Source organism: Dromiciops gliroides, chromosome 3, assembly GCF_019393635.1.
Source record: "Dromiciops gliroides isolate mDroGli1 chromosome 3, mDroGli1.pri, whole genome shotgun sequence".
Classification (NCBI taxonomy): Eukaryota; Metazoa; Chordata; class Mammalia; order Microbiotheria; family Microbiotheriidae; genus Dromiciops; species Dromiciops gliroides.
Genome location: NC_057863.1, coordinates 485017448 through 485045380, shown reverse-complemented (window position 1 = coordinate 485045380; position 27933 = coordinate 485017448). Strand labels below are relative to the sequence as shown.

The 27933-nt window shown below is 37.2% G+C and overlaps 1 protein-coding gene across 1 annotated transcript in view; it reads right to left on the bottom strand.

Annotated features, from left to right (window-relative positions):
• Positions 1-27933, bottom strand: part of LOC122747808 (mitochondrial intermediate peptidase) — a 181888-nt gene that overhangs the window by 23562 nt on the left and 130393 nt on the right. Inside the window, 2 exon segments of the mRNA XM_043993633.1 lie at positions 18845-18918; positions 24024-24145. Of these exon segments, the coding sequence (XP_043849568.1) occupies positions 18845-18918; positions 24024-24145 (196 nt within the window).

The window sequence follows — 27933 nt, the reverse complement described above, 5'->3', positions numbered from 1 at the left end:
CCTTGGGCGGCAGTCCCCTCATTTCATAACCATTGCATCTCATCTTCCCCACCACTATCCCCCTCCTCATCCTCATTTACTGTTTGATGTGTAACTGGCCAAGTAGTACCCTGGTATCACGCAATAATAAGTATGCTTCCTTGGTAACATGCCAAGACTGATGGGTTGATGCCAACTTTAGTCCAAGCTGTATGAGTTTCTCCAAGCTAAGTTATCAAGGGAAGGGGCTTGTATTCATAGTTAGAAGTAGTGTTTAATGAAGCCTATCAGGATCACCACCATCTTTTTTCAGGCTAACTCATCTTGTATCTGTTCCAACAATTCAAATCAGCACAGGCTAATTCTAAAGTAAATCCTGGACCAGGATCTAGAACCTACTTATGAACTCTACTACTGATCCCTTCCCCTGTCCAAGTTGGTGGAGCCATTGAGCTGCATGAAAGGGTTGTTGTTTGTCCTTTTTTAAATTTTGTTTTGTTTTGTTTTGTTTTTGCGGGGCAATAGGGGTTAAGTGACTTGCCCAAGGTCACACAGCTAGTAAGTGTCAAGTGTCTAAGGCTGGATTTGAACTCAGGAACTCCTGAATCCAGGGCTGGTGCTTTATCCACTGCGCCACCTAGCCGCCCCCTTGTCCTTTTTTTTTTTTAAAAAGAAGACCAAGGACATCATAGGTGGTGGAGTATTAGAGTTCCTCTCTGGGTTTTTTGTGACACTGCTCTCTCTTGGTTCTCATCCTATCTCCACCATAGCTCCTTCTGTTTCCTGTTACTCATTTATATCATAGTGGCCTAACTATGAGTGAATCTTAAGGCTCTGTCCTGGGCCTTGTCTCCTATACTTTCACTTGACCTCATTAGTTCTCATGGATTTAATTACTGTCTCTAAGTGGATGACTTCCAGATCTAAATATATCCATCCCTAATCTCTCTACAGAGCTCCAGTCCAGCATCATCAACTGCTCATTAAAGATTCAGAACTGAATGTTCAATAATCATCCCAAGCTTCCCTCTCCCCCAAATCCATTGCAATCCATCCTACACAAAATTCCAAAGTAATTTTCCTGAAGTGCAGGTCTGATGATATCACTCCCTTATTTCATAATCTCCAGTGGCTCCTTATTATCACTTAGATCAAACAGAAACTCATCTAGAGCATTTAAAGTTCTTTACAACCTGGCCTCTTCCTCTTTCCAGCTTATTACACATTATTCCTCTTTACTGGTCTTTTTATGGTCCCACATACATAATACTCCAACTCCTTATCTCTGCACTGCCTGTTCACCATTCCTGGAATACTCTCCCACTCACCTCTCCCTCCTAGAATTTCTAGTTTCCTTCAAGATGAAGCTCAAACACTGCCTTATACATGACGCTTTTTCTGATCCTTCTAGCTTCCCTCTCTGCCAATCACTTCATATTTGTTGTTTTGTTTTTGTTTTTTGTTTCTGTGTGGTTGAGGCAATTGGGGTTAAGTGACTCGCCCAGGGTCACATATTTAGTAAGTGTTAAGTGTCTGAGGCCGGATTTGAACTCAGGTCCTCCTGAATCCAGGGCCGGTGCTCTATCCACTGCGCCAGCTAGCTGCCCCCATATTTGTTTTGTACAAGCCTATTTATGGATATATTTTCCTCAAGAGACTGTAAGCTATTTAAGGGCAGGGACTATTTTAATTTTGTCTTTGTATTTGCAGCTGTTAACCACAGTGTGCAACACAGAAGGAATTGAATAAATGCTTGCTGAATGACTAACTCATCAGGCTACTCTGAAGATGGGGGGAGCCCAGAAAGCAAAGCTGCCAGACAAGAAAGACTTGGCATGATCAGCACAGAACTACTGGTCCTGGGTCATGTAGGATGCTGCTAACAGATACCCTGTAGCTGGGGGAAAGAGAATGATTTGGGACAGCAGTATTAAATCCTCCATGATGCTGCTTCAGGTTACATGGATATGGTCCTGGTAGGGCTAATCCAGTTGGGACAGGAAAGACTATAATGGCAAAGTCTCAGGTCATGAAGGCTCAGAATTATGCATAAAGGTCAGTGAAGAGAGTATGAAGCATTAAATGCAAATCAAAGCGGAAATCAAGGAAGGAGTTGTGTGCAGGAAAATAAGATGGTAATGTTGAAACAATGAAAACCAACAGATCAGGAAGAAACAGTTGTAGGACAAGTGTTCAAAGAAACAACTTTGATCTTATACAGAGTTTACAACTTATGTTCAGGGATAAGTGTAACAATGTCACCTTTAAGAATGGTCATTTGTTGTTATCCTACAATTTTTTTTTCTTTGAAAGAAATTCAGTTTTGGACAGCTTTTCGTTGCTCCTGGTATCTTGTTCATAGAAAACAGATTTTTGGGGGAGTGGCAGTAGACTGCAGTACATTTGATGGGGAGAACAAGAGAATTGCATTTTTAATGTTGAACATTTAATATTGATAATTCACAACTACATTTCAGGTTTTGGCCATATACATATAAATATATACACAAATACATACACATACATATACACATGTGTGTATATACACACACATGTGGTCACCAGGACATTAAATTTTCTCATTATTTGGTTATGTGAAGGGACAAATGAAGGGCAAATAGGCAGAGTGTGACCCCCTATCAGTAAACAATTATAAATCTGTTTAAAAGGCTTATGAGTTTTGTTCTTGTAGGAGTAGAGGTTCTTTTAGAAATCAGTTTTCAGGAACTCTTTCTAAAGCAAGTTTGAAAAAATGTTAATTGTCTCTCTTTGGGGCCCTGCTCACCTACAAATGCTTTCTTTCCTTTGGATTTGCACAAGGAGGAGATTTATATCCATTTCTCCTCCTCTGGCAATAATGGTGGACACAAGCATGACACTGGGAAAATCTCCTTGTCCCTGGCTGAGTCCCTGGCAGTTTTCTTCTATCTTGATGTTTTCTTTTCTAAGAAGAGGCCAATGACTCGTTTAATAGACATTTACAGTCTTGACAGCTTCCTTCTGGCTCAAGAGTTCCTGGGTTGGAGACTAGATGATAAGGTACCAAAGAGGGGAGAACATCTTAGCAATGGGCTAGGTCTATGTTGATCCAGATCATCCTGTGGTCAAGAGCTCAAAGCAGCTCTTGCTGGCAAAGGGATTCAGACCTTATCCTCCTCTGATATCATCTCCATCCTTTCAGTGAGAAATGGAGTATGATTTTGATGACACCTTTTAAAACGAAGGAAAGATAAAGGCTATTTAATCAAACATGCTCAAATCTACAGATACTTGTAACCAGGGAGATATTATGTTTCCTGGCTGTATCATCATGAGTATTTGAAATGTATATTATCTATTTTGAATGGTTATATATAAAGCATAGGGAAATAAGATCTTATATACTATGTATATATATTCACATATAGGCATATACAAGTATGTATATACATGTTTATGGAAGGTGTATATATTTCATACATGAATGTGCATGTGTAAGACACATCTATGCATATAATCATACATATACACACATGCATACACATGTATGCACATATGGGCAGCTAGGTGGTACAGTGGATAGAGTGCTGGGTCTAGAGTCAAGAAGACTTATCTTCATGAATTCAAATCTGGCCCCAGACACCAGCCATATGACCCTGGGAAAGTCACTTAACCCTGTGTGCCTCAGTTCCTTCTTTGTAAAATGAGCAGAAGGAAATGGCAAATCACTCTAATATCTTTGCCAAAAAAAACCCACAAAAAAAACCAACCAAATGGGGTCACAAAGAGTTGGACATGACTGAAAAAAAAAATGCACACATATTTTGTTGTTGTTGAGTCTATCCACTGAGACATCTAGCTGTCCCCTGTACACGTGTGTGGGTATAAAACTTCCCTTTCGTTTTAAAAAAAAATTAATAACAAAAAGCTCTGTTTTCTGGTACCCAACATTATATCCCGTCTCTGTGACTCTGCACATAACTGATCAGAGTGATTCCTCCATATCTGGAAGGCATCTACTCCTTTTCTCATCTACCTCCCTGAGAGAATCCTTTGCTTCCTTCAAAGGACAGCTTGGAGGCTACCTCCTACCTGAAGTTCTTCTTATTTCCAGAGCTATTAGTACTCTCTTCATATTGAGATCACAATGGAATACCTTTTTGGGGGGAAATGTAAAGTTCCCAGAGGAAACTGTTTCAATTTTGCATTTGTATCTCTAGCAGCCTGGCACATAGTAAGTGTTTAATAAGTATTTGTTGAATTTAATTAGGATACATATAACATTCGGAGTCTTTTAGTTGTAGCAAGTAAAACTTAATTTTTTGCAAGATATCTTATACACATTTGCTATCTATACATTGTAAACTTTTTAATATATTGAATATCTTTTTATTGCTTAATTTCTAAATTTCGGATAGCGACTGCCTAAAATGTTTCCATTTTAACATTAAAAGAGAGCAACACTACATGTTATCTTTATTTATTATTATTCTACAAATAGTTATAAAATTTATTTCATAGAGTAAAAATTGCTATCTGTTGGGAATGCCTTCTTTTATAAAATATTATATAGAGAGCCAAAGAAAATGACTGATGAGAAAGAAAAGGAATGAAGGGTTATCAAAAAAGAGTATAATGACTGAGAATATTTTTGTGATTAGATAAGTCAACCGCAGTAGATAGAGGGCTGGGCTTGGAGGCAGGAAGACATCTCTTTGTGAATTCATATCTGACCTCAGACACCAACTGCTAGCTATGTGACCCTGGACAAGTCACTTAACCCTGTTTTACCTCAGTTTCCTTATATATAAAATGAGCTGGAGAAGCAATGGCAAACCAACTGAAAATGACTGAACAACATTTAACTAAATAACTCGAATTCCTCTCTTTTTGTTTCTAATGTAATGTGGTTAAAGTAAGGAATAACTGGTGGCAAGTTGTCGTACTCTACTGGTATGTACACAATGTCCATAGATACAAAGAAAATTGGGCAGATGTGAACCTTACGTGGAGAAATGACAGGAAAATATGAATGAGAAGCACACAGGACTAGATGGTGTAGGTGAGTTGTGTTCTGCATCACTGGCCACATTACCCACATCAATGACACCAGAGATCCATTACAGTAGCTAAAGTATAACTAACTATGAGAGGGTTCATATAAGAACACTAAAGTGGAGCTAAAAAGAGTCATGGGATATTTGAACATGCTTTGAAAACTATAAAGCTCTCCAGAGATGTAAAGTGGCATTATGATGACTGTCTGGAAGAACTTGAGACAGTCTAGCCTTTGGTGGTAATAAGTTAATTTAGTAGAAGGCAGTGTATTCTTGAGAATTCTGTTAGTTACTATTCCTTTAGGCATTTTTTTCAGTGCTGTTATCTTGATGACTGGTTTTAATTGAAACTTTGACAAGTTATTTCTTGCACTATTTCTTGACTGACTGCTTTTGAATACAAAGACTTTTCTTTCCTTAATAAAAAGGAAAAGGCCCTAGCAATAAAGTTGCTTGACATTTTAAAATGACCTCTTGGAATGCTAACATCTTGGACTTTAACCTTTCCCCTCCCCAATAAAATCCTTTGTTCAAAGGTTGAAGGGTGAGAGCATAAGGAATGCCATAACCAGAGGCATAAATAGAAAAGTGAACTAATGTGTCATACTCATTTGGCTGTGGAGGGAATGTCTTAATCAGAACCACAATGTCCAAATATGTCTTAAAACTCACTATAGTTTTACTGTAAAATTTTAAAGGAAATACAAAAAAAGATAAAGGATATTCTATTGAAATTAGGGAAGTTCTAACATCAGGAAAAACGACATGAAATTGTGTGGCTCATAAATGAAAAATTCAACTGAATTCAATACAGAAAATCCTTGCTGACATTACATGAGTGCAAGGTGCCACTGTACATGAAGAAAGGTCATGGTTTCTGACTTCAAAAAATTTACATTGTAGATGAAGACAAGTCTACAACTAACTTAAATAGAAGACAGAGTTTATATGTGGCATAAAAGTAAAAAGCAAACAAAGCAAGCAAAGATGCTTCCATTTCCCTAAACCTGAAGTAAAAAACCAGCTCTAAAACAAAAAGCGAGTTATACACTAAAGAGAGTCCAATTCTAGAAGACAAAAATGGTAGATTCATTTGGTCTATTCAAGGAGACCTCTATGTGGATGGAGCAATTCTGAGTTTCTCAGTGTTTTAGGTTCATCTCAGTTCCATTTGGATTCTAGGTCAGCTTGTTTGTAATTCATTCAGCACACACCCCATTGTACCCAGACTAATTTAGGGTACAATGTTGTTACTATTCTGCTGAATCCAAGGTAAAAATGGTGGTGATGGAAATGAACAAAGCCACCTATCCCCATTCTGTCCTATCTCCTGGAATGGGTAAAGTTGAAAACTATGTGGCTTATAGCCAATAGAAAAAACTATTTTTCATATTCAATTCAATTTACTGAGTGACTAGTATGTATCAAGCACAGTGCTAAAAACCAGGAACACAAAGACCAGAATTAAATGGTCCCTTCCATCAAAGACCTTAGATTGTATTGGGGGAAAACACGAACACTGGTAAACATACACCAAATATATGCTGAGTAATTCAAAGTACAAAGTAATTTCAGGATTGGGAAAAGAGAACTAACAACTAGGGAGGTGAAGAAACTTCCTCTAAGCTGCGAACTTCAGCTGTACTTTGATAAGAACTATGGTTTCTACAAGGCAGAGGTAATGGGGAAGGCATTGTTGACAAGGGAAATGGGTTATGCAGAGGCAAAAAGACAGGAGATAGAATAAGGTATATAAGCTAAGCAAGGAGGCTAGTGTAGCTAAAAAGTGAGGAATTTAAGGAGAATAATGTACAGTCAGTCTGGAAAGATTAGTTGGAGTCAGATTGTGAAGGGCGTCAAATGCCAGACAAAGGAAGGTTTTGTTGTTTTTTAATTGTAGGGGTAATAGGGAATGCTTAAAGCTTCTTGAATAGGGGAATGCTGTGGTCAGACCTATACTTTAGAATCTGGAAGCTATGTAGAGGATGGAGTGGAAAACAGAGAGATCTCTTGGAAAGCTATTAGAGTAGCATAGGCAAGGAGTGATAAGGGTGGAATCTATGTGCTTGGAAAGGAAATGGGAATGAACAGTTTTGTTTAGAGTTTGTACTTTCCTTTCCTAATAGATGACCAATGATAAAATTGCCATAATAAAGTGCATAAAAGGCAACTGTCTTCTGATCCCTCTGGTATCTAAGGGGGAGGTAGCTCTCCTTCTTACCAAGGCTAGTGCCTTTACCTGTGCTCTTCAGCTCACCTGCTCTGGCAGTCTTGCTCCTTCAAGGAGTAGATCCTTCTATGCAGCCAATTTCTCTTGGCTCTCTCCCTACTGTTTAGACTTTGTACAAGTCCTCTCTACTCAAAACCCTCAAACTTGGAAGTCATCCCCTTCTCCTTACTGCATTTTAGATGATCGACCTTCCTTATTTTTCATTCTATTCATAAAGCCTTGTCTCCATGGCTGTTTGTGTTCTCTTCCTTCTCAAATATTCCTAGAGCATTTCCTCTAATTTCTCCTTTATGTACTTCCCTAATTTTATGAAACATCTGTTAAACATTTCCAAGTAATCCAAGCTTCTCGAAGGCAAGGACTATTTCATTTTTGTTTTTGTAGTCATAGAACCTAGCAGACTGACTTGTACAAATACAAGGTTATGAAATATATGTTAAAGTGAGTTAAAACATGTTCAGCTCCCCACCATGCTATTTAGCAATTTGTTAAAGTCATTCTTCTCTCCATTACCTTTGTGAACCATCTCATATCAAACCCCATCTCTTGGACATACTCCTTCAACATCTCTGCCTAAGGAAATCCTTCCCTTTCTTCAAGAACCACTTCAGGTGCCACTTTTTCTATCCCATTTCTCCAGTGATCCTTCACTCATTGAAGAAAATATTTATTCCTCTACTTAATCTCTAATATATACACACCCACCCACACACCCATATATATACATTTTAAATAAAATTATACTTAATCTATATTTTTAATTCCTTTTCTTTCTTGATGTCCAGCTTCTAGACTATAGACTCTTCAAGTTCGGGGTCTGAGTTGTTTTATATTCTTGTGTCCTCAGTAGACCTAACATAGTCTTATATATAGCATATGCTAAATAAATTTGTTGAAATAAACTAGAATGAACATGCCTTACTTCCTGTGAAGAAAACCTGGTATTGAGAGAACTGGGCCTAGAATCAAGAAGATCCGAGTTCAAATCCAGGGCTCAGATATTTACTGGCTATGTGACCCTGGGTAAGTCATTTAACCTGAGCTTCCTCAACTAGAAAATGGAGACAATAATGGCACCTACCTCACAGGGTTGTTTTGAGGATCAAGTGGGGTAAATATTTTTTAAGTGCTTAACACAGTGCCTTAATGGCACTTAATAAAATGCTTGTTCCCTTCTATTTCCTTTCATTCCCTAGATGTTTTAAGAAGCTGCTGGTGTCCAGAAAAAAAAAAATAGATTTAGTTCTTTTAAAAAGTGTCTGAAAGGCAGCTAGGTGGAGTAGTGGATAGATCTCTGGCCCTGGAGTCAGGAGGACCTGAGTTCAAATCTGGCTTGATACAGATAGCTGTGTGACTATGGCAAGTCATTTAACCCCAAATGCCTTAAAAAAAATGTCTGGCAACAATCCAGGTTGTTAGAGTTTGCTTTAGTTTTTTTTTTTTTAATATACTTGTTAAAAAACCTGTTAAAATTAGATGTAAGATGAATGCAAATTAGAGAATTATTGAGTAATTTGAAGATCTGGAGTTTGAAAGCCAAATGCCACAGCTGTTGCATGGGGATAGATTTTCCTGGCCAGAGGCAGAATCATCCACAGAGCACAATGCCACGTTCCTTAGGGTTTTTCTCTTGAGCATTACCAATAAGAAAAACATTTCTTAAAACTGAACACTATGTGATGATAATAGCCCAAGCTTGGTCTGGGAGAAAATGCGACTCCCCCACTCTTTGTACTGAACATGGCATATAATGTCAGACAATTAGTATGCTAATTAATTAGTATTCTCAAAACTGTTCCCTCTCTTATTTTGGGGTTTGGTATAAAGGAGAGTTCTGAGGGGGTGGGGAGTGATTATTTGGAAATAAATGTGATATAGAAAAAAATATGTCAATAAAAATAAAAATTGTTTTAAAGAAAGAAAAAGGGTTTTGTTTTATTTTTTCCTGTTCTGAGATTAAGCATCATAGCAGAAGAGCCCCAAGTAAGCTTCATTTTGATAAGGACAAGAAGCAGGTTGAGACTTGTCACTGGGGGCTTCTCAACATAGAATAGCTCCGAAATAAGAAATAACTGGGGCTTGGTGACACAAGCTGGCTCAAAAGCTTTTCTGAACTTGAGAAAAGGTCCAGGATGAATGAATTTACAACTTTATGTCATGGAGAATAGCTAAGATAAAAGTCATAGATTTTAACACTGTCAAGAACCTTGGTGATTTAGTGACTTGCGTAAGGTCACCCAGCAAAGCCCATTTAAGCACAAAGAAACTATTTGGCTTTAAAATCAATTTTTTTCTGTTTGGCTCCTACTATTCTCAGAGAATTACAAATTCACTCCAAATATCTTCTCAAGTCCAGAAAACCTCTTGGGCTAGTGTCTGTTCCACAGTATATAACTGTTTCTTGAAAACATATCTATAGCTTAAACTGGCCTTTGTTATCATCTCATTTAAAGTTTTAAAATATTCAACCAATACACAAGCATTTATTCATAGAATGATCCTATAAGATCCATATAATGGTCCTATAAGAGAACCCAAAATATTATTAGGGCTCATCTCCTTTAACAGATGAAGAAAAACAAAGCCTAATGAGAAGGAATTATTTGAATTCCTGTTTTCTAATTCCATCTACTTCCAGTGTTCTTTCTTCCATACTATGCATGCTCCTTTCAAGGTATGTTTATTAACAGATGAATGCTACACACAGGATACAAAATTGTATTACATTACATTAGATTATATTACATAAACCACTAAGTTAAAAACAAAAAATAATCCCTGCCCCCGAGGAGCTGATAATATTTTTTTAAAAATTTATTTAGTGTTATGGGATTGGGACAGATCAAGGTATTTGGGACTATTAAAATTTAAACTGGGCAAGCAAGATAGGTCGATTTGAGAGTCATCAGCATAAAGATGACAATTAAATCCATGGGAACTGATGAAATCATCAAATGAAGAAGTATAGAGGAAGAAGAGAAGAGGAACAAGGATAGAGCCTTGCAGAGCACCCTTGCTTGGAATGAACTGGGTAAAGATTCAGAGACAAGCAGGAGAGACCCAGGTCCTGAAAAACTAAGGAGAAGAAAGGATAAAGGAAAAGAGGTTGATCAACTGTCAAAAGCTGCAAAGAGATAAAAAAGGATGAGGACTGAGAAAAGGCCATTGGATTTGACAATTAAGAGATCACTGGTAACTTTGGAAATAGTAGTTGTGGTTGAATAATGAAGTTGGAAGCCAGAGTATAGAGTTAAGAGGAGAGAAAGTAGAGGCACCTATGGTAGACAGCCTTCTCAAGGAGTTTACCAAAAAAGGCAGAAGAGATATGGGATGAGAATTAGAAGAATCAAGTGAGGGTTTTTTAAGGATGGGGAGACATGGCCATGTTTATTAGTAGTAGATAAAGAATCAGTAGACCATCTTCAATCAAGTTTCATCCTGAAACTTCCCTCAGTGCCTAGGACCTCCTTTGTTTTAGAATAGAATGGCCCATCCCCATTTCCCCCTTCCCCTAGAAGTTCACTTACCATGCATGAATCTATTCTATCTACCCTCTGCAGGGTTCTTGACTTCCTCTGGATTACAAAACCTTTATCCCTCCTTTAACCTCTCCCACCCTACTTTTCACTTTTATGTAATAGCTTCACATATTGGAAATACCTTATACCCCTCTATATCTCTCTATCTCTTATCTCCCAGAACGTTCATTTCCTTTCTCTGCTTAGTCTCTCCCTGGTATTGCAAAGATTGCCAGATTTTCTTTTCTTATTTTTGCAAAGTCTGTATGGTGTTAGAATTGTTCTTTCAGTGTCTGATAGAATTCACTTTTAAATACATCTGGTCATTTTTTTCTGAGAGTTCATTTATGGTCTGTTCAATTTCTTTTTCTGAGAGTCAAGTTGTTTGCATTTTCTGTTTCTTATGCTGTTAACCTGGGTATTCTATATTTTTGTAAATATTCCTCCTTTTTTGTAAGTTTTCAAGGTATATTAGATAAAAATTTTCAAATAGCTTTTATTTCTTCTACATTTATTGAGAATTCTTTTTCATTTTTGATATCTGAAGATTAGCTAATGGTTTATATAATTTATCAGTTTTTTAAAGCTTCTATATATTAATTAAATGGGGTGTTTTTATTTTTGCTTTCAATTTTGTTATTATATTTTCAGATTTTTCAGAATTTATATTTTGGTGTCTTTGATTTGTTGCTTTTTTAGTTGCATGCCTAACTCACTGATCTGTTCTTTCTTTTGTTGATGAAAGAGGACTTCTTTGGCTATATCCCCCAAATTTCAACATATTGTTTTATTGTTGTCATTTTATTTGATGAAATGATATACTGTCTTTATGATTTGTTCCTTGACCACTGATTCTATAAGATCAAATGATTTATTTTCTATTCACATTCACTTTTTTCAAAGAATATTGATTATAATTTTTAGTATGTTTTTGATCAGTTAAAATTGCATTTAATATTTCTGTTTTTTTAAATTTTCTCATGTTCTTATGCCCTACTACATAGTCAATCATTTGTAATGTTGCCATGCTCAGCTAAGAAATATGCATATTCTCTTCTATTCTTAATCAGTAATGACTAGGGATCTATCATATCATATGTTTTCTTTTCTTTTTTGGGGGGTGGGGTGGGGCAATGAGGGTTAGGTGACTTGCCCAGGGTCACACAGCTAGTAAGTGTCAAGTGTCTGAGGCTGTATTTGAACTCAGGTCCTCCTGAATCCAGGGCTGGTGCTTTATCCACTGTGCCACCTAGCTGCCCATATCACATCTTTTCTAAAATTCCATTCAAATCTTTAACTACCATTGTTTAGCTATTTATTTTTTGAGTAAGTCAATTGACTTTGACTTTTCATTTAAGTACTTACACGTTATCATCTCATTATGAACAAGCATTCGTTTAGTCCATACTAACATCCAAGTATTATGTTAAGTTATGGGAAGACAAAGAAATTAAAACAAAAACACCCTACATATATACAAAATATATATAACTTTAATAGTTTAAAACTGCCCTAAGACTTCTGGGACACCCTGAAGAATAAAGTTGGGAGGTAATCTTAGAGAGAAGGCAGTGGAGGAAACCAGGAATGGCTTGTTGTCGAAGGTGGGATTTGAGCTAAATTTTAAAGGAAGCCCAGCAAACTGGGGCTGGGGTGAGGGAGGGGGGTGGGAAGGAGGAAGAAGATTCTAAGCATGGGGAAAGCCAATGAAAAGGAATAGAGTCTGGAGATGAAGTTCCTGTTAGAAGAACAACAAGAAAGTTAATATTGCTGGATCAAAGAGAACATGTAGGAGAGGAAAGTATAAGAAGACTAAAGAGGTAGGAAGAAGCCAGGTTGTAAAGGGTTTAAAAAACCAAAGAGAGGATTTCATACTTCATCCTGGAGGTACCAGGGAGCTTTTCTGAGATGAGGGGTAGCTGAGTAAAGGATGTGGCAGAGTAGGCAAAAGACACAAGGCAGGGAAATCATCCAGAAGGGCAGTGCGACAGTCCAGGTGATGAGAATCTACACGAGAGTGGTGCTTGTGTGAGTGGAGAGAAGGGGACAGAGAAGAGAGAGATTTTAACAAGGCAGAAATATGCACATGCATAAACATAGATATAGATATAGACATATAGATATAATGAAGGATAAGCCAGAATGACTGGGAGAATGGTGGTGCCCTTAATAGTAAATGAGAGACAAAGTCAGGAGAAAGATTAGGGCTGGATAAATACATCTGAGAACCATCTGTATGGAGATGATAATTAAGCCCAGGGGAAGTGATGAGATCACCAAGTGACACAGTACAGAGGGAAAAGGGCCAAAGACAGGCTCTTGGAAGACACCAAAAGTTATTCAATGAAAATTGGATGAAAATGGAATAACAGATTGAAAAGGAGTAAGCTGAGAGATAAGAAGAAAAACCAGGAAAGAGCAATGTCACAAAAACAGGAGTATAGAGTATCCAGAAGAAGATATTATTCTATGTCAAAGGTTTGCAGAGAGATTGAGAGGGATGAGACCTGAGAAAAGGCAATTGGAATTGACCATTGAGAGATCACGAACAATTTCTGAAGAGAGAGGAGAAGGGAATAAACATTTATGCAGCCCATATGTGTCAGGCATTGTGCTAAGCACATTATGAATATTATCTCATTTAATCCTCACAACCACCCCATGAAGTAGGTGCTCTTATTCCCATTTTATAATTGAGGAAACTAAGGCAAACAGAGATTAAATGACTTACCCAAAGTTACTCAGCCAGTAAGTGTCTGAGGCTGGATTTGAACTCAGATCTTCCTGACTTTTAGATAGAGTGCTTTATATACTGTGTCATCTACCTAAGAAATTTCAGTTTAATGATAAATTCAAAAGCCAGATTGCAGGGGGTCTAGGAGAGTGAGTAGAGGAAGTGAAGACATTTATCATAGAGGGCTTTGTCAAGGATTTTAGCTAAGCAAAGGAAGAAACATGACGGTTACTAGCAGGGAAGGTCAGATAAAATGAGAGCTTTGTAAGAATGGAAGAAACATGGGCATGTCTTTAGCCAGCAGGGAAGCAGCCAATAAATAGGGAGAGTCTGGAGATTAGCTAGAGAATGGAGAGAACAAAGGGGGCAATCTGCTGGAAAAGACAAGATGGAATGGGATGAATGGTATATGTAGAGGGGCTTGCCTTGGCAAGAAAAAGGCCTACCTCTTCCGAAGAGATGAGTGAAGGAAAAAATAATGGGGGAGAAATCTGAGTGACATGAAATGAACAGGAAGGCAGAAAAGCGAGCTCTCAGTGAATGGCTTTAATTTTTTCAGTTAGGTAGAAGGCAACATCTTTGATTGAAGCAATGTGAGAAGGGGCATAATGCAAAGTTTGAAGAGAGATATAAAAGTCTGGCATAGCCAATGTATTAAGTGAGATGTTGAACTGATCAGGGCAGTACAAAAGGACAGCCTTGCATCCATGAGGGACTAGTTGAGATTATGTAACATAAATTTATAGTGGTCCCAGTTAGCATGTTTCACAATATTCTCTTTCTCTTCAGCAGCTCGTGAATAGGAGTAAAAGAGGATGATGGTAGGAGTAATCTGTTACAGGGGAAAGTTAGGTATGATAGGATAAAGGGGCAAGAGACATGAGTTTGGCAAAGGTACCAAAACTCCAGGGGCTCACAGAGATCTGTTTCTATTTGAGTTTGACAGCACTGGTGTAGAGGGTAGTGTAGACTTAAAGAGATTCACCAAAGAGCTCAGAAAGGTAAAGGAGGAGATCGTAGCCAGTGCTGAGGTGATGGCCCTGGGAAAGAGGGAAGGGCATATTTAAGTACTACTGTGTGCCAGGTACCATCCTAAGCACTTTACACATATCTCATTTGATTCTCACAATAACCCTGTATGGTAAGTGCTATTATTTTCCCCATTTTCCAACTGAGGAAATTTAAGCAGATTAAGTTAAGTGGGACAGTTAGGTGGATAGAGTGTTAGGCCTGAAGTCAGACAGACTTTTCTTTGAGATTTCAAATCTGGTCTCGGACACTTACTAGTATCTTTGCCAAGAACACCCCAAATGCAGTCCCAAAGAGTTGGACATGACTGAAAACAAGTGAACAAGATGACGTTAAGTGACTTATCCAGGTTCACACAGCTAGCAATATCTGAGCTTAGATTTCAACTTGTTTTCTTGTCTCCAGGTTCAGTGTTCTATCCAATCTAGCTTTGTAAGAAGAGGGACTGGAGGTCACAGCGAGGATGAAGAAGAGTTAGGTGGGAATAGAAGAAAAGACAGAATGATAAAAAAATTATGATTAAAAGAATTTTGGAATTCACAGTAGAAGTGTATCATTAGAAGGCAAACATCAAGCCTATGAGTATCTCTAAATATAGTTGAGGTATTGTCAAGGAATAGGCCATGGGAATCAAGTAGATCAAGGAACTAGTTAAGGCACTTGAGAGAGTATTAATATATATGTTTTAGTCCCCTAGTGTGAAGGCAGCAACTGGGGCCAAAAGAAAGACTGTGAGCCAAACACTGAAATCATTAAGGAAGACAGGACAATTTCAAGGAGATAAGCAGATAAAAGCAACCAGAATCTTGATTAAGTCTGAGTGAACCTCAAGAAAGGAGAGGTTTCTTAGGGATAGTTAGTTGTAGCAAGGCAGTCTGGAAGGGACTGTGGGGAGCAAAGAGTATTCTAATTCCCCCACCACGACCAGTAAGTCACAGGGTATGAGTGAAAGTGCAACCAGTAATGGAAGGGTGACCATGTAATCAGAAAGAAGCCAAGTATCAGTGAGAATCAGAAAATGGAGGGGGTGGGAAAGGAAAAGGTTTAAGAAGATAAGCAAGTTTAACTATGGAGTAGGTATTCACAGTGAAAGAGCCAGATAGAGCTATTTCTGAGGGTGGGACAAGGGAGGTGGCAATAAAGGAATAGACAGATGCTGTTGCTATTCAGTATGTATCAAGTATTTAGACTGCATGTTGTACCAGAAAGACCAATTATTTGGAATCAGAAGCCCAGGGTTCAAGTCCGAGCTCTGCCATTTATTAGCTAAACAACTCTGGTCAACTAACAACCTTTCTGTTTTCTAATCTATAAAAGTAAAGATAAAAATAGCAATTTCCTACTCATTTTACAAAGCTGTCGTGATGAAAGCACTTAGTAAACTATCAAGGACTTCATAAATGTTAACTTATTAGCATGTGTCTATTCCTCATAAAAATTTTAATTATCATTACTAAATTCATGTTACAGGGAAAAAAACTAAAGCTAGGAGAGTTTAAAGTAACCTGCATCACATAGCAAGAGAGAAAGGAATCCACTATAACATGCTACAGCAGTCTTATATAGACTGGAAAAGCCACATATACATGTGCTAATGGATAACTGTGTAATTTAAGATTCTAAATGTGGGTTCTAATATGTTCCCCCAGTTTTGGGGGAAACTGACTAAAATCACTGATAAAACGAGTTTAGGTTTTTAAGGGTTTATTGAAAGATAGAAAGAGAAAGATTGAGAACAGAATTCCAACAGCCTGGCATTCCTATCTTTCCTCAAATTTCCTGTGAAGTCCTCTGCCGTCACCACCACCATCAAATCAGGAACCAAAAAGAGAGAGAGCTCTCCGCACAGGTGCTCCTTCCTCCTTCCTATCCCCTCCCAGACAATGGGAGGCTCCTCAAGTTGATTGGCTGGTAGCCTTGGTGGACAGTACCCATGCGCAAATGTTACTTCTTGACACCAAGGAAAAGCCACATGGCCTTACCCTCTGAGGCATTCTCCTCATGGAGGAGCTTTCCTATAGTAAGTCTCCAGTGGGTGTTGTCATTCCAATCATTACATAACCAAATCAGAAGTTATCAAATCATCACACACACAAAATTGCCAAATGCTAGAAAATACATATAATTTGCATATAAAGCAATTTGGTCTGGGGTGGAGTAATGGTAGTTGGCAAATCAAAAAAAAAATTCACTTATTAAAAGTAGCAAAAGACACTCCAAAAGGTGGAAAAATGCAAAAAGTTATTATTTTGCTCAGTGATGTTGATAAAGTTATTTTTTAAATTATTCTATCCATAGTAAAACTTTTAAAACATTTTATAGGAGAAAATACTGAGTTAACAGAGAGCTTATGTTATTTACACAAGCAGAAACACAAATGAGCATCAATTGTTAAGATTACAACAGAGATATAACTCAGCCTGTTGCTGTTTCTTATTTGGCTTGGAGAATGTGTTAACTTCATTTCTGATGCTGTGCAACAAATGCTACAACAAATTCAATGGAACAAAGTAAGAATTTACCTACTGAAATAACTTTCTCAGAGCTGCCTGACATGATTTCAACAGGTGAAGAATAAGGGTTTGTGAACTGTGAACAAATAAAAAAAAGTCTCTAGGGAGTCAAAAGGCACAGAACCTTAAATATTCATTATAATTAATAATGCCTTGGGGAAGGGATCAAGGAGGGAGAGGCAGGGAGAAAAAAGACAAAAAAAATTGCAAGAGTCACTCCATGATAAATTAAACTTCATTTCACAGTCTAAAACTGAATGGTAATGGAAGAAAAGACAGTATATTTATAAACAGATTTTTAGAATGGTACCCAGATTAGAAAAGATATAGATGAAGTTGGAATGTGGCTTCAATTTTATTGCAATTTCTATAATTGACAAATAAGACATTTAGAACGATGATTGTGAGAGATTTTACAATACATTAGGGCAATAACAGCTTATTTTAAGTAACATTTTAAAGGGTTTTATAAGACTTTTAAGACTGAAGCTTTAGTTCTTGATGTATTATTATAAAAATAGCAAATTTAAAGTCAAAGCAGGCATTATAGTATGCCAAAAGAAGTTTTAATTATGTTCTAAATTTCCAGTGGGGAAACAGTATTATTTAGTGTTGAGGGATTTTTGACAAACATGTAATATTAAGGCTTTTGCTATAAAAATACATTGCAAACAAAGAGCTTTTTTGTTTAACAAGCAAGGTGTGAACCACTGGATTCTAAATCACCATTTTTAGAACTGTATGTATATTTTGTTGTATGACAACAAGACACGGGACACAACTGTTTCCAAAGAACTGAGTATGGATATCACAGAGAGGGCAAAGAAGAGAGATATGGTAGGTATGAGCGTGCTGTACCATATTATTAATAAGGAATTTTGAAGAACAGGAATAAAAGATATCATAAGGGAAATGTATGCTGGGAAGGGAAAATGTGCTGGTCCTGTATGCTGAAGGAAAGGGATGGCAGTGAATAGCCCAAGAGATGGCAAGTGCTCTACTCATATCCTTGTAATATCAGTAGGAAGCCAGGAAGGTTCAGCATATTGGATGGACCCCCAGTAGCAAACTTCTGAGAGGAAATAGAGAAGTGCTACACTGAGGCAGTCATAGATGCATAATTGTGCAAAAATCCAATGCAGTTTCCTACTATAATGTTAGTAAAATTAAGAAAAAACTTGAGTTTTTTTAAGCATCTAAATGAATCCTATTAACAACTATCCACTTTATAAGTCTAATATGCCTCTTTCAATCCAAGGGAGAAAAAAGTTCGATTAGGTTTTTATATAGTCTAATGTCTGTATTATAAAGAGTAAAGCACCCAGCAAAATCATTAATAATTTTAGAAAAAAAAATGGGTGAAGAAAACAGATATTCATAATGGTGGTACAGGGTAAATTACAAACATATTTATAAATTCACTCTCAATGAGATACTTCATATATTTTTGTAATTTTCTAATTTTTAAAAAGAATTATAACATCTTGCTTTGCCTTTAGATAAAATCTAATATAAATAATAAAACTTAATTCTTTTGACTGATGGAATATTGTTCTCCTTCCTTCCTTCACCTTTCTTTCGCTCCTCTTTTTCTATATTAAAGCCCTTCCACAATTCCAATTGTGTATAAACCCTACTGATGCCAAACAGCTCTGAAACAGTGGTTAAGTGAAAGATGTAACCTAAGAATAGGTTAAAAGTTTTTAGTCCTATATAATCACAAGTGTTGATGGCTTGCCAAAATGTATAAACTATTTTAAAAAGGAAAAGATCAAGGAAATGAAACAATCTTAATTTTGTTTTACCTTGAACCATGAGCATGGGCTCTTTGCCACCACCATGTGCCAGCATCTCCCTGCGATAGCGCTCCCCCATAGCCCTGGAGGAACAGACAGATAAGGTTACAGCCACCTGTGTTTGCAACCTGTTCAGCTTCCAGTCACAGCTGTCTCAAGTTTCCCAACTGAATTGACAATGATATATCAGTAATATATACCCTGAGACACCGAGACAATTCCTGCCTTCATTCCTTTCCTGTTTCTAAAAATCCAATTCAGATTTTCAATTATATCAAAATAAATAGATCCAGATGCAATACATATTAAAAATTATTTTGTGTGCTATGCAATATAATTTATTAATAATATTCAGTTGATGATAGCCTTTTAATTATTCTACCAATGTAGACTGCAAACCTTCCATGTCTTAGTCAGTGCTTTTATGATTTGTTACGGCCAAAAAATACACCAGCTGGTGGTCAAACCTCTTGTAATGAGCCTCCCTGAACCTGGCTACACTGGTCCTGGGCCAAAAGAAATAAAATTGTAGGTACTCAGAACCCTTTCTAGCTTGATGGCATTTGAAGGAACTTCTGCTCCACTTGATTAGTCTTTAAGGACACAGTGTCCCCTCTACACTATGACTAGAATGGAGGCCAAGCCATCAAAAGGAAGAATACAGTATCATACAAACCTCTATATAATATAATATAGTTTTTAAAAATGAATAAATCTGAGTTCATGGAATTCTTATAGATGGAAATTCTTCTGGTTAACAAAAATGTGGCCCATTTGAAAGCCAATAATCATCTTATTTTGAAGGCGAGGAAGGACTATGAATGATAAAGTTGAAAATGCAAAGCTGGACTGCTTGATTCACTTTGGTAAGTCAGTGAATCTCTTTGTATATGTTTCCTGAAGTTCAGAATGAGGGGACTGGACCAGAATGGCCTCTGTTGTCTTTCTTCTCTACACCTAATAATCCTAAATTACCTGTTCAAAAGTGTTTGTCTGTCAAATTGACATTTTTTCTAACTCAGCCGACAGTAACAAGTAAAAAATTTTAACACCAAAACTTTCCTTGTAATATTTTACCACTTATCTATCCTTATAGGCTAGGTGATTTGTAAAACAAGGCCCCTGGGGGCAGCTAGGTGGCGCAGTGGATAAAGCACCGGCCCTGGATTCAGGAGTTCCTGAGTTCAAATCCGGCCTCAGACCCGTGACACTTACTAGCTGTGTGACCTTGGGCAAGTCACTTAACCCCCATTGCCCCGCAAAAAAAAACAAAAAACAAAAAACAAAAACAAAAAAAAACCAACCAAGGCCCCTGCTCATAAAGTTCTATCCAAGTCACATACCAAGTACAGAATGTGGCAAGATTGTTACAATTCAACAATCATCTGTTAAGTGCCTACTGTATGTCAGGTATTGTTCTAGACCCAGGGAACATAAATATAAAAAATAATCAGTTCTTACTCTCAAGGGGCTATGTTTTACTGTGGAAAATGACATATGCAAAGGTAAATATATACCAAATACGTACAGGATAAACACAAAGTAATGTTGGGGTGGGGATAAACACTAACAATTAAGGGAAAAAGGAAAAGACTGTTGAAAAAGGTAGCACTTGAGTATTAGCCTTAAAGGAAGGTTCTTACTCTGGGTCCTACGAAATTGTTTTGTTTTTTAAATAGCTTGAAAATAGCATTTCACTATTAGTTTTCTTGAAACTCCTTTGCATTTTATATGCTTAAGAACATTATTCTGAGAGAGGTCCATAGGTTTAAACCAGCGTGCCTCAGGGGTCCAAAACAAAAACCAGTTAAGAACTTCTGCCCTAGAGAACAGGGAATTCTGAGAGTCTGAGATAAAGGAGGAGGACATTTCCAGCAGTGACAGGGCCCTGAAAGTAGGGAGAGTAGGCTACAGCATAGAGGAAACAGGAGGAGAAAGAAGAGGAAGCTTTTAGCAGGTACACATTTGGAGTCAGTGCTGCTGATGCACCTAGGACGGTTGGGTTTGAGCTTCCATGTGCCTTTTCTAGTTAAATCTCTTGCAAGACCATCTTCTGGCGCTGCTGGATGCAGTTCTTCACTTTATCTAGTTTATGGCCCATTCTCCTAAATTATACACCCTTGGGAGCAACAGAGGCAATAAAGACTCTTGGGACACAAAACTTGAAATGTGCTAGCTAGGATGTTGTATTTTTGATAAGACCACATATTCATGTTATATATGTATTAAAAAAGCAGTTAGACACTGCTAATAACCATGTACATAAGCAATCATATCAGAGAGAGAAATAGAGGAATTATCAGCAAAGGAATAGTATCTATTAAATGGAAGAAGAGTCAACAATGTTTTGGTAGTCACTTTCTTTAGATTAGATAATTTTGTTTCCACCTATTTTATAGAACAAGGATATCTCCCAGCTATTTTGAGTTGCATCTCCAAAAGCTTATCTTTTGTAGTCAAATTATGGCTTTAAATGCTTTGAAAATAACAAAATGAGACAAGAAAAACATCTGGTTGCAGTCTGCAAAAGAGACTATAGAAAATAAACATTTGGTGCCAAACCGTGAAGACATTTTAACATTATGTTAAACCAAGTTCATGTAATGCATTAAAAATATTTTGGTCAATTAACTTGAATAAAGGGTCATAACATGTGGAAGAAAATACAATCTGAAGTTGCTGTGGATTATCTGAGAAAAAATGTGATGTAATGGGAACAAAGATTCCTAGGTTAGAAATCAGAAGACTTCCATTTGATTCCCAAGTCTACCAATATTTGCTCTGATACTTCTCTGAGCCCTACTTTTCTTGTCTGTAAATGGGGGTAACAGGATCAAACCCCTGGCCTCCCTAGCCTATCTGATAAATTGTGAGAATTAGGTGAGATAATCAAAACAAAAAATGTTTTGAAAACTACCAAGTTTCCTCCTTCTCCTCCTCCTTTTTCCGTTTTCTTCCTCCACTTAAGGGAATCATGGGAATAGTTTATTGCAGGTGATCAGAAAATTCCTCTGGGAAGGAATACTTAACAAGCAGGTAAAACATTTTAAATCAATCAACCCAAAGAATTTATTAAGTACCTATATGCCAGACACTAAGCCAAGCTATAAGGATACAAGGACAAACATAAGTTAACCCTGCCCTAAGGAAGCTTAGACAACATGTACACAGATAGATTTATACAAAATAACTACAAAGCAATGGGTAGGAGTAGGGAGGAGGGATTAGCAGCTGAATCTGGAAAAGTCTTATTGAAGAGGTAGTATTTTAAATTGAGTTTAGAACAAGATTAGGAATTTTAGCAATGGTTTGGGTACTGGGCCATAGCTGTGGTATGCTGCTGCTGTGCCCAATTTCTCTTCAGGTGCAACCTTAAGACTGTTTAGAGAGAGTACTTAAAAGTGGGAACAACAATTTTAGGCAAAAAGGTTTTCTTAAAGAAACCTTCCCTTCTTTTGTTACTACCTTCTCTTTCTCTCTTGGCAACCTATCTTATACTTCAATATTTTAAGGAGCTATGAACTTCATCAGTGTGAGGAAAAAAGATCAACTGTAACCAGGCACATTACAAGTTTTGGTTAAATAGAATTCATCAGCTGGTGGTCAATATTCATCATTAAAGGAAAATATTTTTCCTACTGTTTATTTTATCTGGTATTTTTTCAGCATTTTCTGAAAAATGGAATTGGATAGCATTTCTAAACTGTAGGTAGTCATCTGTCCAGCTACCCTGGTAAACCACAAGGCCAAGCTTAACAGTAACATAGCTCTTTCCCTATGAATCCAAAATAGCAATGTGCTAAACTGACAAATAAAATTGTGCAGTTATGTGAAGAGCAGCATAATGTAGTATGGCAATAGTTAAAAATATTATCCTTAAGATAGGGAGCCAGGTGGCACAGTAGATGAGAATATTGCGCTTGGAGTCAGGAAGACCTGAATTCAAATCTGGCCTCAGACAGTAGCTATGTGACCCTAGGCAAGTCATTTAACCTCTGTCTGCCTCAGTTTCTTCAACTATAATATGAGGATATTAGTATCACTTACCTCATGGGGCTGTTGAAAGGATCAAATGAAATGATATTTGTAAAGCACATAGCACAGTACCTAGTACAGCACAGGTAATTAGTAAATGCTTATTCCATTCCCTTCCATCTATAAAATGAAGGATATCACCTACCTCCCAGGTTACTGAGAGGATTGAAATAATATTTGTAAAGTGCTTTGCAAATGTTAAAGTGCTATGTAAATACTAGCTGGTATTATTATCCCCATTTTACAGATAAGGAAGCTAAGGCTGTAAGGTATTAAGTAACTTGCTCAAGTTCAAACAGGCAGTAAAGGTCAAAGATGGGTTTCATAACCAGGCCTCTTGACCTCAAGTTCAGTGCTCTGTGGGTTAACTCTATAAAGTTGCCTGGGTTACTACTATCCACTGTCTTCGATTGTACCCTGGCACCAAATTGTGTAAAAGATGCAGAGGGAGGGCAGTATATGACTTTATGAAGAAAAGTTGGATTTTGCTTTGAAAGAGTGGTACTGAGCCTCTTTTTGGTTAGCACTACAGTCACTGAAATTTAATTTCCTATATAAAATAGGAATTCCTTATTTATTTATAACCAGAAAATGAGGTAAGTCAATTTTTCATAGAAAGTGAAGTTTATATTTTGAAGAGCAAAATTCTTTCCTTAAGAATATATTGTGATGGAAATTCTAAATAAAGTATCCTGGGTGTAATTTAATCTTCAATAGATACCTCTGAGTATTATTAGGATCAACTGCCATATGATGCAGTACAAACATGGTGATTCCTTAAGGACTACTAAAGTGCATAAAGCTATTTGCTGCTACATGTGCTGAATGAGGCAGAGAGCTCTACTTTTATAGAGTTTTGTTCTGCCTTTTTTTTTTTTTTTTGGGTTCTTCTGTTTCTTTCATGTGCTGTTTAAATGTCACTTTGCTCTGCTGCCAGTATGTATTATTGCTTCTCATCAGCTACCACACTTTAAATAAGCAAGAGCGTCCTAAAAATAGTTCTGCCTTTTAAATGCCACGAACTGCATGGGACTTGTAATAGTTATCTGTCAGTAGGAAGACTTACTCCCACTTTTGGGACTTAATTCTTTATGATCAAGGTTGTCCAAAGTGTGAGCTTCAGGATATTGACGCTTGATGCATTTTTTCTTACCTGCTAAATGGGTCCGGCATAAAACACTCTTTCCAAACCATGGAGGCTACAGCCCTTGACATGAGGTAGGAGTAGTACTTGGCACCATATCCTACAAGGTGACTGAATCTCAATTGCCAAGCCTGCAAAGGAGAGAAGAAAAACAGCACTATGTTTGAGATTATGATGTACTAAAAAAGAAAATGGAAGCATTTAAATAAAAACCTCAAACAAATACTGCCACTCTAAATGGTACCCTGGAGGGGAAAGTCAATCATTACAATTAATGTTTTTAACATTTTAAGTTCTAAGAGATTTTTTATATCATGTAAATACAGAATTTGGTCTTTTACACAGATAATTCTTGATTCCTAAATGTTCCTGGTTACATTTTTTTGACTAAGTGAATTCAAGGTTTTATATGATTCTGAAAAATTCTATTTCATGCCTGTTTATTTATATAAACTAGATAGTATCTACACTCCTTAACATGGGTCTATGAAAAATGATAAAATATTTATCTTAACATAGTTTCAACATTTAATATTTACCACATGAATCATTTCTCATGTAGATCAATTCTTCTTATTCTCATACTTCCTCTGCTTTTGAAATAATTATATAAAAAGCGTAACTTAAGAGAAAGTAAGTGAAAGAGAGCAGAGTTACTACAAACATATAAAAAGTGGTGATCTGGGATTGAAATTTTCTAGGAAGAGACAAATTCTAATGTCCTGAGATGATGGCACAAAGAACTAACTTCTTTGTCTGTAGTATGAGTAAAGATTGCTTTATTCTCTTCAAATTTATTCAGCTCAAATTCCTAATTGGAGGCTAAAAGAACAGAAACCCAATTAGGTTTCACCATATAGAGAGAACTATTGGGGAAATAACATGGTGCCACAGGAAAATCATGGGACTTGAGTCATATGACATGTGTTTGCTTTGGTAGTTCTGGCTCTGCTACCTATGAGTCGAGCCACGTGACTATACCAAACACTACTTTTCTGGGCCTCATCTATTATGTGATGTGGAGAGAACCAAACTCATGCTACCTACCCCAAAGGCATTACTATTTCTTGATTAGGAAGTAAAGCCTGGTCAAGACAGCATCAACAATTTGGGGAAGTATGGCTAGAGATCTGTAGAAGAACTGGTATCTCCTGATGGGCACCTTGGAATGATCAGTTACCAGTAATGACAAACAACAAAATAATCAGAGTTTTAAAAAATTGCTGTTCTTCCAATAATGCTGCATTATCCTAGGAAGTTTTTTTTCCAGAAATCAAGCCCAAATTTGGGCCTCTACAATTTTCAAACACTGTTCTTAGTGATGTCCTCTAAAGTCCGGTCAAACAAGTCTAACCATAGTCTTAGAACATAGTATCCTAAAAAATAAAGTGCTGTATAGCCTTTGAAAAACTTGAAGACAGTTATCATGATTCCCCAACGCTCTTCTCTATATTAAACATTCCCAATTCCTTCAATGAACTGGTATGAGTTCAAGGTACTTCACATTCCTAGTTAACTTCCTCTAGATACTCTCTTGCTTTATCTTCACCAAAATGTGATGCCTAGAACTGAACACAAAATAATTCCTAGATAATGAGAATATAATTGGGGGGGGGGGGTAACATTTATTTTATTTTTTCCAGTTACACGTAAAGATAGTTTTCTTTTTTGTTTGTTTTTGTTTTTGTTGTTTTTTGCGGGGCAATGGAGGTTAAGTGACTTGCCCAGGTTCACACAGCTAGTAAGTGTCAAGTGTCTGAGGCTGGATTTGAACTCAGGTACTCCTGAATCCAGTGCTGGTGCTTTATCCACTGTGCCACCTAGCTGCCCCCAAAGGTAGTTTTCAATATTCATTTTCATAAGATTTAGAGTTCTGAATTTTTCTCCCTCCCTCCCTTTCCTCCCCGTTCCACAAGACAGCAACCAATCTGATATAGGTTATGTATGAACAATCCACAAGTGCTCTTTTTTTTTTTAAGTCTGTGTTCAATCAACATCAGTTCTTTTTCCTCTGGGAGTGGATAGTATGCTTCATCATTAGTCCCTTGGGATTGTGCTGGATCATTGTATTGCTGAGAGTAGTTAAGTCATTCACAATTGCTCATTGAGAATATAATTCTTAACAACAATCGTCAGAGTAAAAAACTGAAAATATTCCTTGAAAGAGGATGGTAATATCATCTAAGAGACAGTAGGCCAATTCCAGAATGACAGGGAAGGATTATGGATGGGCACCCCACATGCTCTGCTGGCATTTACACAATGTCTAAAGATCTTGGGGAGGGCTTCCAGTAGATTCCTTGTGATACATGTGCATGGAGTCTTGGATGGTCAAAAATCAAGGAACAGTTGTACACGATAGGAAAGCATGAATGGACAATGTCTTAGAGTCTTGTACCAAGTGTCTGAGGTTGGTCATTTGCCCAGACTTGGAGAAATGGTTGCAACTAAGTGTGTCATGAGACAAGCACAAGGAGGAGATGGTTCAATGTGGGGCTTTGAAGTGGTGGATATATAAGAAAAACACAATTAAATCCAACAAACATGTCTTGAGCTTGACTAGCACACTTTCTACTTATAACTATGTGGCAATTGCAGTTGGCAATACATAACATGAGTGACGGGAGCAATAACTCATATGTATCTGGGGCTTTATCAAGTTCTCTCCTCATAACCTTGTAAAGCAGGTAAAGAGGGAGGAGGGATAAGCAGTATATACTATGAGCCAGGAATTGTGCCAAGCATTTTACAAATGTTGTATCATTTGATCCTTATACCAACCCTGTAAAGTAAATGCTATTATTATCTCCATTTTATACTAGAGCAAACAGAGACAAACAGAAGTTAAATGATTTTCTCAGGATCACACAGCTACTAAGGTCTTGGGCCATATTTGAAATCAGGTCTTCCTGACTCTAGGTCTGGTGCTCTATTCACTGAGTTACCGGCTGCCTCAGCTGGTAAGGAAAGTACCATCATCACCATTTTACAGGTGAGGTAGGAGCAAAAGAAGAGCCTCTGAACACTGGTACGGTCCAGATGACTTTTAACCCTGAACTCAAAAATGGCTTCATACAACTCTGCCTCTCTTATATCCAATTCATATGCAAGTCAAGACATCACCCGGTGACGATACTGATTCTCGTTGAAATGAGGGACAAACAACAATGCCAACCCAATAGCTTAGATAATACCACAGATAAAACTCCATTTTAACAGACTTGAAGTTGCTACGCTAGTTCTTTTGTTGTACCGAAATTATATTGTATCAAATATTATCTGAAATCTGTGCACCATTAGCAAATTTGTCACACAGCTATTTAGTTGGGACTGATGTTATTTTTTGAACTGGCATATGACTTACAGTTCTTGCTAACTATATCAGTAAAGAATCAAATCATCTGTTAGCTGTATCTTGGATTATAAATCTCTGGTGTTATAACATACCACTTTGTTTCAGGGCTCTTCTTCATAATTTTTTTCCTTGGTAATCTGCCAAAATTAGTTTGGCTGACTCTGGAGCACAGTGTGGGGAGTTTTAATTTTGTTTGGTTTTGAGCTGAATACCATTTTGTTTTGTCTTGAAAGCTGGCCCATTTCAAGAGTTGCATTTGGTTTGTACTATGAAATTTCAAAGTGATTTAGATTCATAAGCCTGTAGCTGAGGTCCCAAATAAACAGAGCAATAAAAATGAGACCTTTTCAGAATTGCAGTAAGAGACTTTAGGGTTTATGTAATGCTGAGATAGGCCCACCTGTTGAATTGTCAGGGCAGTTGTCTTTTCCTAATAACCTACCAAGGGTAGGCACAGTCCCCCAGAATGCACATTGTTATGCCTTAGGGCTTAATTATAGATTTGGGTTTTGTACTATACACCTTTCCACATACCTAAGCTTGTGATAAATGAATTATATTCAT